We start from the raw sequence: 14,465 nt of genomic DNA on the forward strand, positions 1-14,465 counted from the left end.
CTCATGTACTCATTGTTGCTGAAAGATCTTCGGAAGTAAGCCGTTTTTCTTCATATTGAGCCAGGCTTATCGCTTTCCTGCATGCATCCACTAGTTCACACAGATTAATTCATTTCTCATTAACTATTGCGAATATCGCAAAACGGTATGGGATTTTTTCTGCTCATCTCAATCCGTTCTATGAGCTCTGTCCGTGTTGATTTGGGACACCTTGTATACGATCATTCTCTCTCTCCCCCCCTCCCCCCCCGTCTCTCCACCTCCCGAATGAAGTCTTCACGACGGTAAATCGACGTGAATCGACGATCCCTCGCGCCTCCTTATGAATTATAATATGCGTGACGTAATCCGGACGGGTGCGCGAGATAGCGTCTATTAGTTTCCCGATCTTATCGATTAATTTATCGGATGCAACGCCGCGCGTAATCGCCGCAACAACGGCCGGTTGCCGCTCGCAACGGCGGAAGCTCGTTAGATAATGGCGCTGACGCACGGCTACCGTGCGTTTTCCGAACTGGACAATAGTTAGATGCTAATTACGCGTGGGGCCGTATCTCGCGTCTCTATGTTCGGACGTTGCCAATTAAAGTTTCGTTCAAATAAAGGCGCGGCTCGATCCTCTTGCTCGTCGTCTCCGTTTCCTCCGTGGCCGCCGTGCTCGCGGTGGGCGATAAATAACCTTGTAACTCGAAAGTAAATTGTTTGGGGCTTAACTCCGTGGCCGGGACACCGAAGCGCGACGTCTGATAATTTCTTCTTAATTAAGGTACCGATCGTTCGATCGCTTACCGCCCCTTCCCCCTCCTCGCCTGTAATAATAAAGCCGAGAGTAATTAATTATCGCCGGGACCTCTCGCGCCGTTTATATTCTGAGGTAATTGGCGACGATATGAAGTTACGATATTCGTACCGATATTTAGCCAGCTCCGGCGAATTGCGATAAGCACCCCGTATCGTACTTCTAAAAAAAGAAAGAAAAAGGAAGGTCGCCCGCAGTGCCTCTCATTTTGCCGCGTTGATAATATTATCGAACGTTTCGGCGATCGCGTAATTAATGGCTGTCTTGTTAGTATTTTACGGCTCACGAGCTTTCATTATTCGCTCATTTATTCATTCATTCTTTCTCTCGCTCCCTCTTTGCCTCTCTCCTCCTTGCCCCCTCCTCCTCCCTCTTTTCCTCTACAATCTGCAACGACAGGGCTTATTTATTCACGCTGCGTTTTTTTTATTTAGTGCGTTCTTCATTCGAGTGCATTCGACTTGTAATTTCACGAATATAAGTGTCTTGAAAATTTAGTACGATATTACAGGTGTAATTACAAGACGAGTAACGTATGCACGTGTATAAGGTACCGGAGGAGAGACGTCTACCTGCTGCTTCGCTCGGTTGCCGATTTACGATTCGTATCATCCCTCGTGATTGTCTTTTTCGACACGGCGAGAGTAACGGCGTGCGGGTCCCTCTCTCCCTCTTTCTCTCTCTCGTTCGATAACGTCATGAAAAAGTGAGCGCTACGCCTGCTCGGGCATCTTTTATTGAATTCGCGGAACCGCTCGTCTTCCTCGTTCAAGCTTTATAAATGAGCCTCCGAGCCGCGAAGTTCGTAAAACGCGGCCATTATGAAGGTTCCGGCCGGAGTCTTCGGGGAATTTCGCGGGAACGGGCAAATTTTATTAATGTTAATTTCAGCTAAGTGCTATACGCTTATCTGGGGCGTATTACGTTGAATTATACGGACTTGCGTCCTTTTTAATCGAGTTACGGCGACCCGTGATGGATGCAATTATAATTTATTTCCCGCCCTTTTTTTTTTTTTACGCGTAACTTTTACAACGGTCCGCCTGGCACTTACGATAGATTACGGTAATATCGCGGAAAGGTCGGAGACCTCGTATTTCTAGCCGGGGGTAGATCCGCGTTAGTAATTTTTCCTGATGCACCGAAAATGTTGCCCCGCCGAGATATTTACTCGGTAATATTTATCGTACAGGACGAGAGACATATTTCGGGCGAGCGCGCGCGGCCACTTTTTCCCGCGGGTTTATTCTGAAATATGTCGCCAATCTTCGCCGGTGTCCCTCCGCCGCCGCGACTTGAAACCCGGATTTCTCTTTTTTTCTTTTTCCACTGTTTCAAGCTCGGGATATATTTCATGGTTGTTCCGCTTCCCTCGTATTAAGTATCTAAGAACTCTAATAATTACACAGCAGAAGAGATCTGGAATTTATTTTGTCCGCCTCTCGCGACCGCCCCGAGCCTCAAATTACATTCTAAATACATAACACTCTCTGACGGAGCAAGATGAACAACCCGTTGGGAACGAAAATAATTCAGCAACGCGCCGTTCCGCCGTCTCCTCTTCCCGCTCCTCTCCCCCCCCCCTTCCCCTTCCTTCTTCCCTACGAGGAAAAGGAAAATCGCCGCGAAAAAAAGCGGCGCATTGCGTCGTTTGCAAAACCGCCGGTTAAATCTCCAACTCACGAAATATCCGCGGTCGACGTGCGAGAGACGGAGGGAGGCGGGCAAGGATGGGAGGGTGGGAGGGAGGGAGAAAGGTAGGAAAGGAGAAGAAGGACGCGATAAATTCCAGATACGAAAATTAATGCCGCGCGGAACGATATTCCGGTGTGCGCGACGGCGATGCAGTTCGCCGCGAATACGCACTGCATACTGAGCGGAACATTATCCGACATTATAAATGAGAATCGTAAAACATTATGGCACATCCACTACCTCCGTTTTTCTCCTTCTTCTGTTTCTCGGTCCCCGTCGTTTCGTTTTCCCTTCCTACCTCGGCTCGTTCGCCGCTCGAGATAAAATTACAACGACGCCCGCGCGTCTCTCTCTCTCTTCCCCTTTCTCGACCGTCGACTTCTGAATTATCGCCCCTCGTTTGCGCTTTTCACGACGTATCTTCGACCTTTTGTTCACCGCTCGATGGAAAACGAGCGCAGCATCCTCTCGCTTCCACGGAACGAGGTCGAGCGGATGTTAATTATCGGATAGCGCTATCTGTTCGGTGATTTATGAGGATTACTTCCACCGCGCGAACCGCTGCACCGATATTTGCCCTCTTCTTCCCTCCTACCCCTCGCCGCACGCTGTATAGTAGTATTTAACAATTATATCCATTTGTCGAATTCTCTGTATATCGGCCGCGTGTTAAACCTCCAATTACGCGACGCGCTCGTAACGTTCCCCGCTTTTACTGCGTTCCCCGTAAAAGCGGGTCTGAAACGGGCAGCTTCGATTAAGTGCGAGTTCCCTTATCGAGCAGCAGTAATTGTTAATTGATTAATCTATTAGGAGATCCCGAGGAGATGCCGCGCGTTGCTTTTATTACGGTAATGAAGCGGTAATCAAAGAAATAGCGCGTTACGAGAGCGAAACGACTAAAGTAATTATCCGCGATTATTCGATAATTGAACGTTCGATTAATCGTTGCTTATTAATTTAATTATGGAGAAAGAGAGAGAGAGAGAGAGAGAGAGAGAGAGAGAATTTACGATCGGTACGGGTAGGCAAGCCGCGCGCGTTATCTTTTATTCATCCGCTTTCGTATCACAGAATCGTGTCTATCGATTGTGCATTAATTTATCACGTTGTCACGTTTATTTTTGTCGATGCCGCGCGCAATAAAGTATAGTGGAAAGCGTGGTCATTTAGGTCAGCCGCTCATTAACGAGTGGTAATCATCGTTCGATAATTAAGCAAGCACGTGCGGCGCGCACGCGCTTCCTTTCATTCTCGCCGCTCGAGAGCGCCGTCCGCGTAAACGAGGGATTACATACATTTCACGTGACTTTCTGACCGCCGTGAGAGACGAATTAGCGACGCATTTAGCCGAGAGCGGATTATAATTATCATCCATCGATTCATCGAGTCACGGAGCTTAGATCGTAGAGCGCGCCTTTTTTTCTCCCTCGCCCTTTCGGTGTATCCTTGCGCCGTCGTGACGCTCGACGTGACATTGCGCGCCGGCGCCCACGTGCGCCTTTCTCGCGTCGACGATTGACTTTTGAAATATATTACAGTTCATCGAGCTCGTCCTGATGCGACAACCTTCGATCTTATCATCTTTCCCGTTGTCTGCGTCACGGAATGCATAATAACGCGAAGCGCCCTGTGCGCACGTAGCGATGGAGCAACTCCGTGCGGCCGTATTAATCGTTAAACTGGTAATTAAATACTCACGATCGCCTCACTGACGAGCTGTCGACTGTTGACGATTAATAGGAGGGAAGTTCACTTTTCTTGCGCCGACTGTTCTGTTACTCTCGCGCGTCGCAGATTTCTTTCCACAAACGAGCGTAACGTTGCATTTGAAGCGAAATACTTTGTCCTGAAATATTTCGTCGGATTCTTGGCAACATCGCGTTTAATTGGCACGTGTTTTTCCGATCAAATCGGGTCTACATTAGTTGGTTAATTTTTCTTCTCGTTTAAGCCGAATTCGAGTTTCAAGTGTTTTAATCAGGGGGATTGATGCAAAACTCATTTAATAGTTAATCTTCAAGCAATAACGTTTGACGAACAACGGGTGTTCCGCTCTTCGTAACAGCACGCGCTCGTGTAACGGTTGTTATTCTTCGGTACGTGCAATTTAGGTATTCTATTAAATTAATTGCGTGTCGTCGCATCTCGTTTCGCAGTGGTGCGCTCCGACGGCGAGCACCAAATGCTCTTTGTAAACGCGACTGCAGGCGCGGAGACGCCTTTCATTACGTCCGACAGTTGCTTGAGCTCAATAATGGCGATATTAATGCGGGAACAGCGGCGTCGATCGTAAATTAGATATTCGCATTGACGTCGGCCAACGTTCATTGTCGATCCATATTCCCCGCTTTGACGCGGGACTTTTAATAGTGACAGAGTTTAATAACGCGAGTCCGTAAAATTTTATCATCTCATCGCGGGTGTACGCGTAAATGAAAAACGCGAAAGGTCGTGTAAACCATAAAACGGTAACGGGTTGAAAGGGGGGGGGGTTTTGAATCAATCGCGGAAAATCTCCTCTCAAAATTACCTGAATCGAGAAATGTTCGTCCTAATTTAAATCTAATTTAATTCTACATTAAACCTCCAAAAGTTTCCTCTGTGCTCCCTTTGATGCTACAAATGGGAAGTTATTTCCGTTTTCTCCACTCGAAGACTAAATGTAAAACCAAGTAGACGTAATGTAGGAGTAAAATTTGGACTTGGCGTTACGTTATCATAAATCGATAGCGCGCGCGTGTACGTACGACGCGTGTTTTCAACGATTGTGACTGTTTATTAGAAATTCGTGCTGCGATAAGTACGAATAATAATGTTCGCTGAAGCCGAGCGGATGTAATTGGACCGCATGCACACGCGTTATTTATTTGTACTTGCCGCGGGAAATTTGCAGTGATTCTCGCGCAACGATCGCGAGAATTCCTGACGTTTGATTTAACCCCGCCGTAACGAGCGCAAATGACAATGTGTGCTCGCTGTTTCGTTCAATTATGTGCGGCTCGCTGTTTAGCGAACGTTATTGCTCGTACTTGCCGTAACAAATTAGCTACCGCTTATTACCGGAAAGAGAGGCGCGCGCGGGGCAATCCGCCGCGCGCAATCAGCCAGTGCGCTCTCCCTGGGAATGCGTTAGCCCGCGAACAACAATCGTTCGCCGAACGTACGTACGTACGCGCGTTTAATTATCTACAGTTGACAGGTACGTACGACGTATTGCGCGACGTGCTCCCGCGTGATTGTCTCGAAAGCCAATTTGTGAGGCTCGAGGCCGAGAGCAGTCCCGCTGTCACAATTAAAGTCGTAAAATCGCGGACTAATAGCCTTGTTACGTTAATTCAGTGTAATGTCGCGCGGTAACGATAAACGCATACGGTATGTATATACGGCGCGCGGGGGAACGTCGCGGCATAAATTTAATTTAACGACGTCGAGGTCGGCGCATCGCGCGTCGCCTCGCTTCGCTTCGCCTCGCGTCGCCTCGCGAAAGGAAGATAGGAAGAGAGGAAGACGACGACAACGGGTTGTGCGTTAGAATACGGCTCTGCGTGTGCAGTTGATTGGGTCCCGAGATCTCTCGGAGGAGTCGTCGGCGAACCGTGCGGCGCGGCACGATGATTTACTTCCCCCGGAAAATAAAACTCGCCGGCTCGTCGCTCGCGAGCTCGTGTATTCGCTCGTGGAAATTCGGCAAAAATAGCCGCGACGGAGGTGCGAGACCCCTCCGTAAGATTCGAGAGGCGGCTTTTATTCCGGCTGGTGTTTCATTATATATATAGAGGGAGAGCAATTGAATCGACGTAACATTTTGTTTTTCGGCTTTGTTGAACGTGTAAAATTCACATTTTTATACACGGATGCAACACTTCTTTGCCAAAATATATATGACATATAATAACAAAATATATTAGTCTTATAGGAATTAATGTTTTCTTGCAAATAACTATTTTTTAAGACGATTGATGATTGATGCTTCTAGAAACTAGACTTCAAAACCGACATAGCCGTAATAGTATCGCGGTTATGTGGGTATTATATTCTTTTCTATATGATTTATATATATTTTATGCAGTGTATGTGTGTGTATATGTTATATATATATATATATATTATTCTCACAATAGTGCATTGAGATAACGGAGATTCATATCGACGAATAAAAGTCACGACGGTTGATTATGTCCAACTAATCTTTCCCATTATCATTAATTTTTATCGGCGTTCTTATGGTGGAAATCGTTGCTAACGGAGAAACGAGGACGATATTGTACATCGTAATGACCCTTTAGATTTCACTTTGTCGTGTTCGGCGCGTTAAAATTTTTACGTTGCAAACGCGTTTAATTACAAATTTTTCACGGGGGTTACAGTATTAATCTGACTTTTTTCCGGCATAATGATCCATGCGATTATACGCGATATAATAATCCATTATATAAAACCATTTCGTGTAAAGCCCCGGTAACGTGTACTAGCTGATTCGTTTGGCGTGGTAATTACAGCCACCGCGTGTAGCAGTTTATTTTCCCTTTCGGGATCGTCTAATCAAAAGGGGAGACTCTCTCTCTCTCTCTCGCGGTACGTTCATCCGGGCACGGATAGGGACGGGGTAAAAGCTATCGTATTAAAGTCGTTTCTGTCGCAGTACGGCGTCTCATTTTGCGTCCGAGAAAAAGGATTAAATCGCGGTTTCCGCCGGTCGCCGTGTGATTACCTCGCGTGTGCAATGGGCGACGTGTGACGGGAAATAATGCCGCGGAAAGCGGCGGCGCGTTAGTCCCGTATACTTCGCCGGTGAGGATTATTTAGGTAGTGATGCAAACACCTTGCGTACACTTCGCGAACGTACGACCGTGTGTCGACGCAACCGCAATTGCAAGCCAAGAGAGGCGATGCACCCGGACGGAAATAAAAGAATCGAGTTTTCCTACACGATACTTTATTCGCACCGCGCCGTCCCGTAAAGAACTCGAAGTGCCTCACAAACTGGAGAAAAGAAGAGATTGTGTAACTTCGGCAATGCGAGACCGATATCTTTCGACAAGACAGTAATTTGTTTTCGATACTTCCCTTTATATATTGGATTAACAGAAGGAATAAAAGTAAATCGCCGTCTTTCAGAGTAGACGACTTTAGCTCTGAAAAGGCTTGACGTCTCTGTTCGCAATTTATATTCTTCCCGTTTGGCTTGAATTTTTAGAGAAAGGATCATCTTCGAGCGTAAACAAATTAACTACCACTCATCGTTGGCAATATTAAACTTATTGCTGTTGTTGCTATACCCGCCCAATTAAGGAGGTTACAAGCGTCGTATTTTCAGCAGCGAGCATCAAGGGAGTCACTTATAAATTTAATATTTGTCGAGCAAAATTATGTTTATACATGTATTTCATTATATAAATAATAAATATTAATTTGAAACAAAGTCGGGGTAAACATATTGAATATTCACAATATTACAAATACGAAAATGTTATTTTGTATTTTTCTTAACGCTATATTCATGTATCAGTTGATTTAACAGAGAGGCATAAATAATCTTATTATTCGTTTACAGAGAAGATACTAAAAATAGAAATTAAAAATATGCTAATCTCAAAGAAAAAGTGTCAATCTTAGTTGAAAATATTTCACCTCTCGAACGGTTGATCCTTTATAATTGGAGGAGCAGTTAGATAATACGTCAATGTATACGTGGTGCAAGTTTCATGGAATTCCCATCAAACTCATTTCACTCCATAACTTCCCTCAAAGAACCCCTCGATTCTACGGCAATCGCGGCCGACTCATCAATTATAATTCTTCCTACAATCTGTCGTCACGGGACCTCCGGTCGAGTCGCGATATTTCTGCGGTAGGTCCGCGACACGACGCACGCACGCACGCACGCATCGTCGTGTTTTCCTCGGTGTCGAGTTGGGCGAGTGGGCGCGATTAACCGGTAAGGTGATCACCGTTGATGAGCGCTTCGCCAGCAAGAGAATGAATAATAGACCACTCGGAGAAAACACGTTCTGATTGAGTTAACCGTCGGTATACGTCATTATAGCGACGCGACGACTCGTCGGTCTCTCGACACCAAGGCCAACCGCCGCGGCGTAATCTCGGTGCCATATTCAGGTCGTTCTTAATTAACCTGCCGTGTATTCTCTCAGGTGGGGTATGACAAATCCGCGTGTCGTTCGCGTTTCCCTGCGTCCGGCCGCCGTAATCCCATAAAACTTGGAGGATCCACGGTCTTCTCGCGATCGGGTCGGGCTTTACACTCGAGCTGTCTCGCCTACGTTACTTTGTTCTTGCCGTCCCGAATGCAAGAAGACGCGGTCGCCCGTTATTGCGACACGACACGTGGAGACACGAAACGGAACTGACCAATTAACAGTCGTAATGTGCGAATACACAGTCACGGTACATCCGACACGAAAATGCTCGGTAATTCCATATCTAATGAGGGTGATGTCGAGGCAATTATGTTCACACAGAAAAATTCTACTTCTATTTAAAATCCATTCTACGTCTGGGAAAAGCGATTACTCAGTTTACCTTCCTTCTTCTAAGTAATGGTTATCCTTAACAAAGTGTATTCCTTTGGTAACAATGTTAAAATATACCAATCACAAATTTCAAGAAAAGCTCGTCACATATTCAAAATAAAGAGTTTATTCTCTTTTCGAGAATATTATATAAGTTTATCGTGCGAAGGAAAAGTTAAATCCAGTTAACTTAAATGAATAACGCGATTTTTGTTTTCATTTAATATTCTTGATCGAAATGCCAAAAGATATTAGGATTCACGATACATCTCAAATCAATTTGATGCTTATGATGAACCAGTGATATAGTCGCGGATATATAAACTTATGAAATACTTGAAACGAATAACATTTACTTGTATGCGGCACGTATTTTTCTACGTGCAGTATCTCGACGGGCTCGCTTGTCAGTATGAATGATCTCGGTGGCAAGGAAGGTGGTAACTCAAAAATATAAAATTTTCTACAAACCACGTACACCCACCCACACATATACACACTTGTTGCTCATCATCGTGTTGTGTGCCGAGAGAGATGGAATTTCAAGCTGGAGCGAAATTTTTGCCACGATATTACGTATGTCACGGTGCGATTCCAGGCGCCGTGCGCGCTTCGTCATCCATCGTTTCCGTCATTAGCGATTAGCTACCGATCGCCGTATCTTCCCCGTTGTCGGCGACCATCGTCGGTGGAGCGCGACGATTAACATTTCGCGCGGCGCGCTTTATGCCCGCCACTTATATATATCAAGCGGCATTATCTTATTTACGGTACGCTGTAATGGCACTGTGTTTGCGGCCGTAAATTGCCGCGGAACGTCTCTCGAGCTGACACGTAACAACGGCGTGTAGCCCCTCACGGCCATTACGGGCATCGGCCTGCGGCCTTCCAACTTGGACGCGTTTTAACTCCACGCGGAGCATCGCGCATCGATCATGAGATTCATGAGCGTCGTCAGCTGGAGCCGTTGACTCCCCCCTCTCTCTCCACCCTACCTTTCTTGCTCTCCCTTTCTTATTCGTCTTTCCTCTCGCCTCGGCCGCCTTTCGCTCGCGAATCGATATTCGCCAATTACGGCGATCCGCTCGGCGAAATCAGGCGGAGGCGAAGGAGATCATCTTGTTACCTTACACATCGCGAAATATTAGAGCAGCTCGCGTGAGATATTGAAACCCACCGTCGTAAATCTTGGTATTTCACTCACCGAAATACCAGGAACTCGCGATCGGCTGCAGGATCGCGGCAGAACACGCGTTCCGCTACCAAAGACAACTTTAATAATAAATATAGCGTCGCCGGTTAGATATGAGAATTAAAAACTTAATGAGGAAAATATGCGTGAGTATGAGTGTGTTAATTTTTAGCTATCGTTGTGACTCGGCGACTTTTATGCTTGAACAACTATACCCCAGTTTTCTCGCGGAAATACTGCAAATGTATGTAATTTTTATTCATTTACATATGTAAAATCGTGTAGTTAATTTTTACATATTTTTACGTGCATTATTTTGCTACACGTTTCACCTGTGTTATTTACGCAGTTAAATGCGTACATTTTCTACGCTCACATATTAAATTACACATTTAAAACGTATAATTTATGTGTAAGGATTTCATATTTCCTTATCCTCTCTCATGTTTTATGTATCATTGATGAGCCACGAACGTACTGAATTTTATGAATAAAACGTGATTTTTTCAAATTTATACGTATATGAAAGGAGCAGCCTTTTTATGGCCATTTGGCCACTATTTTCCTCTTGGTTTGTAGCACTTACACTCACCATGACCATAAAGTCATTTATTATTATCATTATTATTATACGCTTTTTTCTAGTACAAGTGAATGGTATATATTAAATATATATATCGCTATGCGAATGAATGTGATATCCGTCATAACATTTTCTCAATACCGCATTCCATTATTATCGAGACCCGTCTATTTATGATTAATATTAATATCGTTTGTAACCCGTTGATTGTGCTCGAGACTTTCAAGAATCCCAAGGTTTCCCCGAGTTTCCGAGACTTTTACCGTGCGCACGCTACTGTGAATTTCCCAGGAGCTCCCAGACCGAGAATTCCCAACTTGATGCGGTGTTAGGGGCGATTCGAGGCTCTCGAAATGATTCGTCGTTAGCTCGTTAGCCCATCACACCGGCCGCGATACGATCGGGCGAGAATAACGAACGGCTCGTGTTCTTGTTTCAGGTTGCGACACGACCTTGGAGCCCGGATCAGGGCAAGACGCGGGAGATGACCAAGCTCTGCAACCATAAGAGGAAACTTCTGCTGCCGGCCGCGGCCGCCAGTCCTGTTGCGTCCTGTACACCGGCGGTCTCATCGTCGACTTTATCTTCTGGCCCGACAACGGCCTCGATTCACGCGAACGCCGACTCGCCCACGTCGCCGGATAAAGCCAGAAAAGGTAAGAATGCCACCGCGAGAAGTACTAAACGATCCGATTATTCCCGAATCGAAATTTTGGCCCTGTGTCAAACCTTTAATTCTACAAGGATAGTAGGAACTAAGACAGCGGAATAAGTGCAATTTCAGTTTTAACACGTTGACTGCCACGCTGATTTCCATCGATCGTACAAACGCCTAATTGATTCAATTAAATCACTAAAGCTGCAGTAAATAAATATAATTCAGGATACGCATCTGTTAGCTTGTTTCATTAGCTCATTACTGGCTGTACAACCTATTTTGTAGATGCAATTAATTATACGTCACACGTAATTTAATAAAACGCGGTAACATCATAGCGCCTGTCACCGGTGACCCCCGTGGCAGTCAACGTGTTAATAATATAATATAACCCCCACATTGATTTTGATGATGTTTCTGTTTTCGCTATTTTAGCGTCAGTACGGATCGTTAGGGATAGCATTAAAATTCGACCTTTAGAATTAAAAGTTCAAGAGAGAAGTTGAAAAAAAATGTCAATAACATCAGAGTAAGTTTTCATTAATCTATTAGGCCGTCTAAGTAAACGCAAACTATTCTTAAGAGCATCAGAGTAGCATCCAAATTTCGACTCGAATTCGGACGGCCAATTGAGCGCGAGACATCGCGTCGGCGGAGAAGTGCGGTAATTTGAGAACTCGAGTACAATAGTTCGTGAGACGAAAAAATACGGATTAAAATTTTCAACGGATTAAGCCGTTACCCGGGTAAAAGGGATAATCTAATAAAAATTGTGCGGTTTTTACAGCGATTATGGCACACGCTTGACGTAAATAATAATCGAATGGCAAGGGGAGAGAATTGCGCAGACAATGTCGCTGAATTTTCGTGAAATAATGCAAGAATTGAACTCTGTCGGAGAAATAAAGCCGAGCCGTTTTAAACACATTGCATGCGGGAAACGTACTTTTACGTTTTTCGCAGTCTGTCACTAGAGCCCGGGTCACGTAAAAGTATGTATTCAGTAGATTTGTGCCGGAGAGCGGGTATCGTATAAATACGATGGGCATTGTAAGTGTGTACGTTTTCTTTTTAATAATCGTAGAGCATATATTTAAATGTAAAATAAAAGAAGTTTGAAAAGAACGAAGTAGTGATCGATTTATTGCGATTTTACTGAATACTCCCGCGAAATTCACGGAAAAAACGCCTGCTACACGCGTAAGTTCGCGGCGAAATATACCCGCATGCAATGTGTTAATAGTCTAGGCGAAGGCTTGCGCGATTGAACAAGCACTCGCGCGCTCTTGTCGCAGGTAACTTCGCAATTTTCTTGCGCGTCGGACGAAGCGCTCCGCGATCGATCGGAATCTCGAGACGCATCAACGTCCGTTTTCATAATCCCGACGACTGCTCTTCCGGCAGCCAAACCCCACCGCGCGCACCACATACACGTGTACACGGTGTTCTCGCGAGCGCGAAACTTTCTTCATCGATCCGACGTATTAACAAAGTTTTCTGTCAAGTCGGACGTCGAACCGGCGGTGCCATAATCGCCGAGACGTTTATTCACCGTCGCGCGGGAACACGTGCCAACTTTTATTGGAGGAAGACCAAAAGTTTTTCCACCCCGTCAAGTGAGCCGTGATCATTAGGGAAAAAAGTCGACGGTGGAAGAAGGACGACGAAATTGCGGCATTAGCGAAGTCCCGTTCGCCTACCACCTACCACCGCCACCCTCTCCTCTCATCGGGATCGTCCTTTCTTTGCCCGCCACGTTGGCATTAAAGCTCGGGAAGCGCGGCGAAGAGCGAGACGAGGGGGTGCCGGCGGGGTGGAATGATGTATCACCATAGCCGCCAAACTCTCCACCGAATTTCATTACCAAATCCCATAACCGACGTACCCCACCCCCGTCGTCGCTCCTTTCCTCATCCTCCTCTTCACCCCTCTTCTTCTTTTTCCCCTCCCCTTACTTTCGCGTCGTTAATTAAGCGGCTGTTGCAGGACGCGGCGTACATGCTCGCGGCGTACCTCCGCTCTACCTGTACTCCAAATTGCGTCGGCTAGAAATTATAATCCGCTTGTAGATTGAAAGCCAGCCGCGACCGCGGTTGGCGACCAACGGTTATTAAACTTTCACCCTGGGCGTCGTAACTGCGCATTTTAATATTATTCGCGGCGCGGAGAGTTGGGAACGCTTCCCCCTCTTCCCTCTCCGTTCTCCCTCTCGCGCTCTCATCGAATGTCGGATTACTCACACATCATCGCGGCGGCATATTTATAACGCGAACGTCGATGACGGAATTTCACGGTTTCGATCTCGCTCATGCAAATTTGTACTTCGGCCTGCCGAACATGTTATGCACAACGAAGAGAGATGAAAAACATTACATTTGCGTATCACCGAAACCGATAATTTAAATAATAAAATCCTATTCAGTTTGTTGATTTCCAGCGAGTGGAGAATTCGCACTTGACACCGTCGGACAAAACCTTTTCGACTATGGGAGAGAGATATATAGGGTGTTCCAGAATTAACTATGTTTTTAACATGACAGATTCTTTGGGACATTCTAAGACCAAAGTTCAAGTACGAAAAATCAGCGACTTTTCTATTTTCAACTTAACATATCTTTGTAACTAAAGCCTGAAGTAAACTTCTATGAAAGGAAAGTCCATTTGAAATTGATCGAGCAATATCATTTTATTATTATCCAGTCGGTCATATACACACACACATACACAAGTTTATTTTGCGAGGAACCTCCCCGCTTTTTCGATCACTTGTACCTCAGAAGTTATTAATGCCCCGATATTTTCGTATTTGAACTTTCGTTTTAGAATGCACTAAAGAATCTCTGTCATGTTAATCAACATACGTTGGTTTTGGGATATTCTATATAGAACCAATGAAACTTCGCAAAATTGTTTCCCTTTATTATCTGAATTTTCGACATGCGATATTTTCCTCTGCATAGATGCATAATATATTCTAGCACTTCTACAATACTTTTTGTCTCCTT

The 14,465-nt window shown here is 45.3% G+C and overlaps 1 protein-coding gene across 3 annotated transcripts in view; it reads left to right on the plus strand.

Moving 5' to 3' along the window:
• LOC106744813 (homeobox protein 5-like) overlaps nucleotides 1–14,465 on the plus strand; it is a 268,696-nt gene that overhangs the window by 232,428 nt on the left and 21,803 nt on the right. For all 3 annotated transcript variants that reach the window (XM_014619852.1, XM_014619853.1, XM_014619854.1), the window contains exon 3: nucleotides 11,242–11,458. In XM_014619852.1, the coding sequence (XP_014475338.1) occupies nucleotides 11,242–11,458 (217 nt within the window). The remainder of the gene's footprint in view (nucleotides 1–11,241; nucleotides 11,459–14,465) is intronic.

Source organism: Dinoponera quadriceps, unplaced genomic scaffold (genome assembly GCF_001313825.1).
Source record: "Dinoponera quadriceps isolate SergipeBrazil2010 unplaced genomic scaffold, ASM131382v1 scaffold1308, whole genome shotgun sequence".
Taxonomy (NCBI): Eukaryota; Metazoa; Arthropoda; class Insecta; order Hymenoptera; family Formicidae; genus Dinoponera; species Dinoponera quadriceps.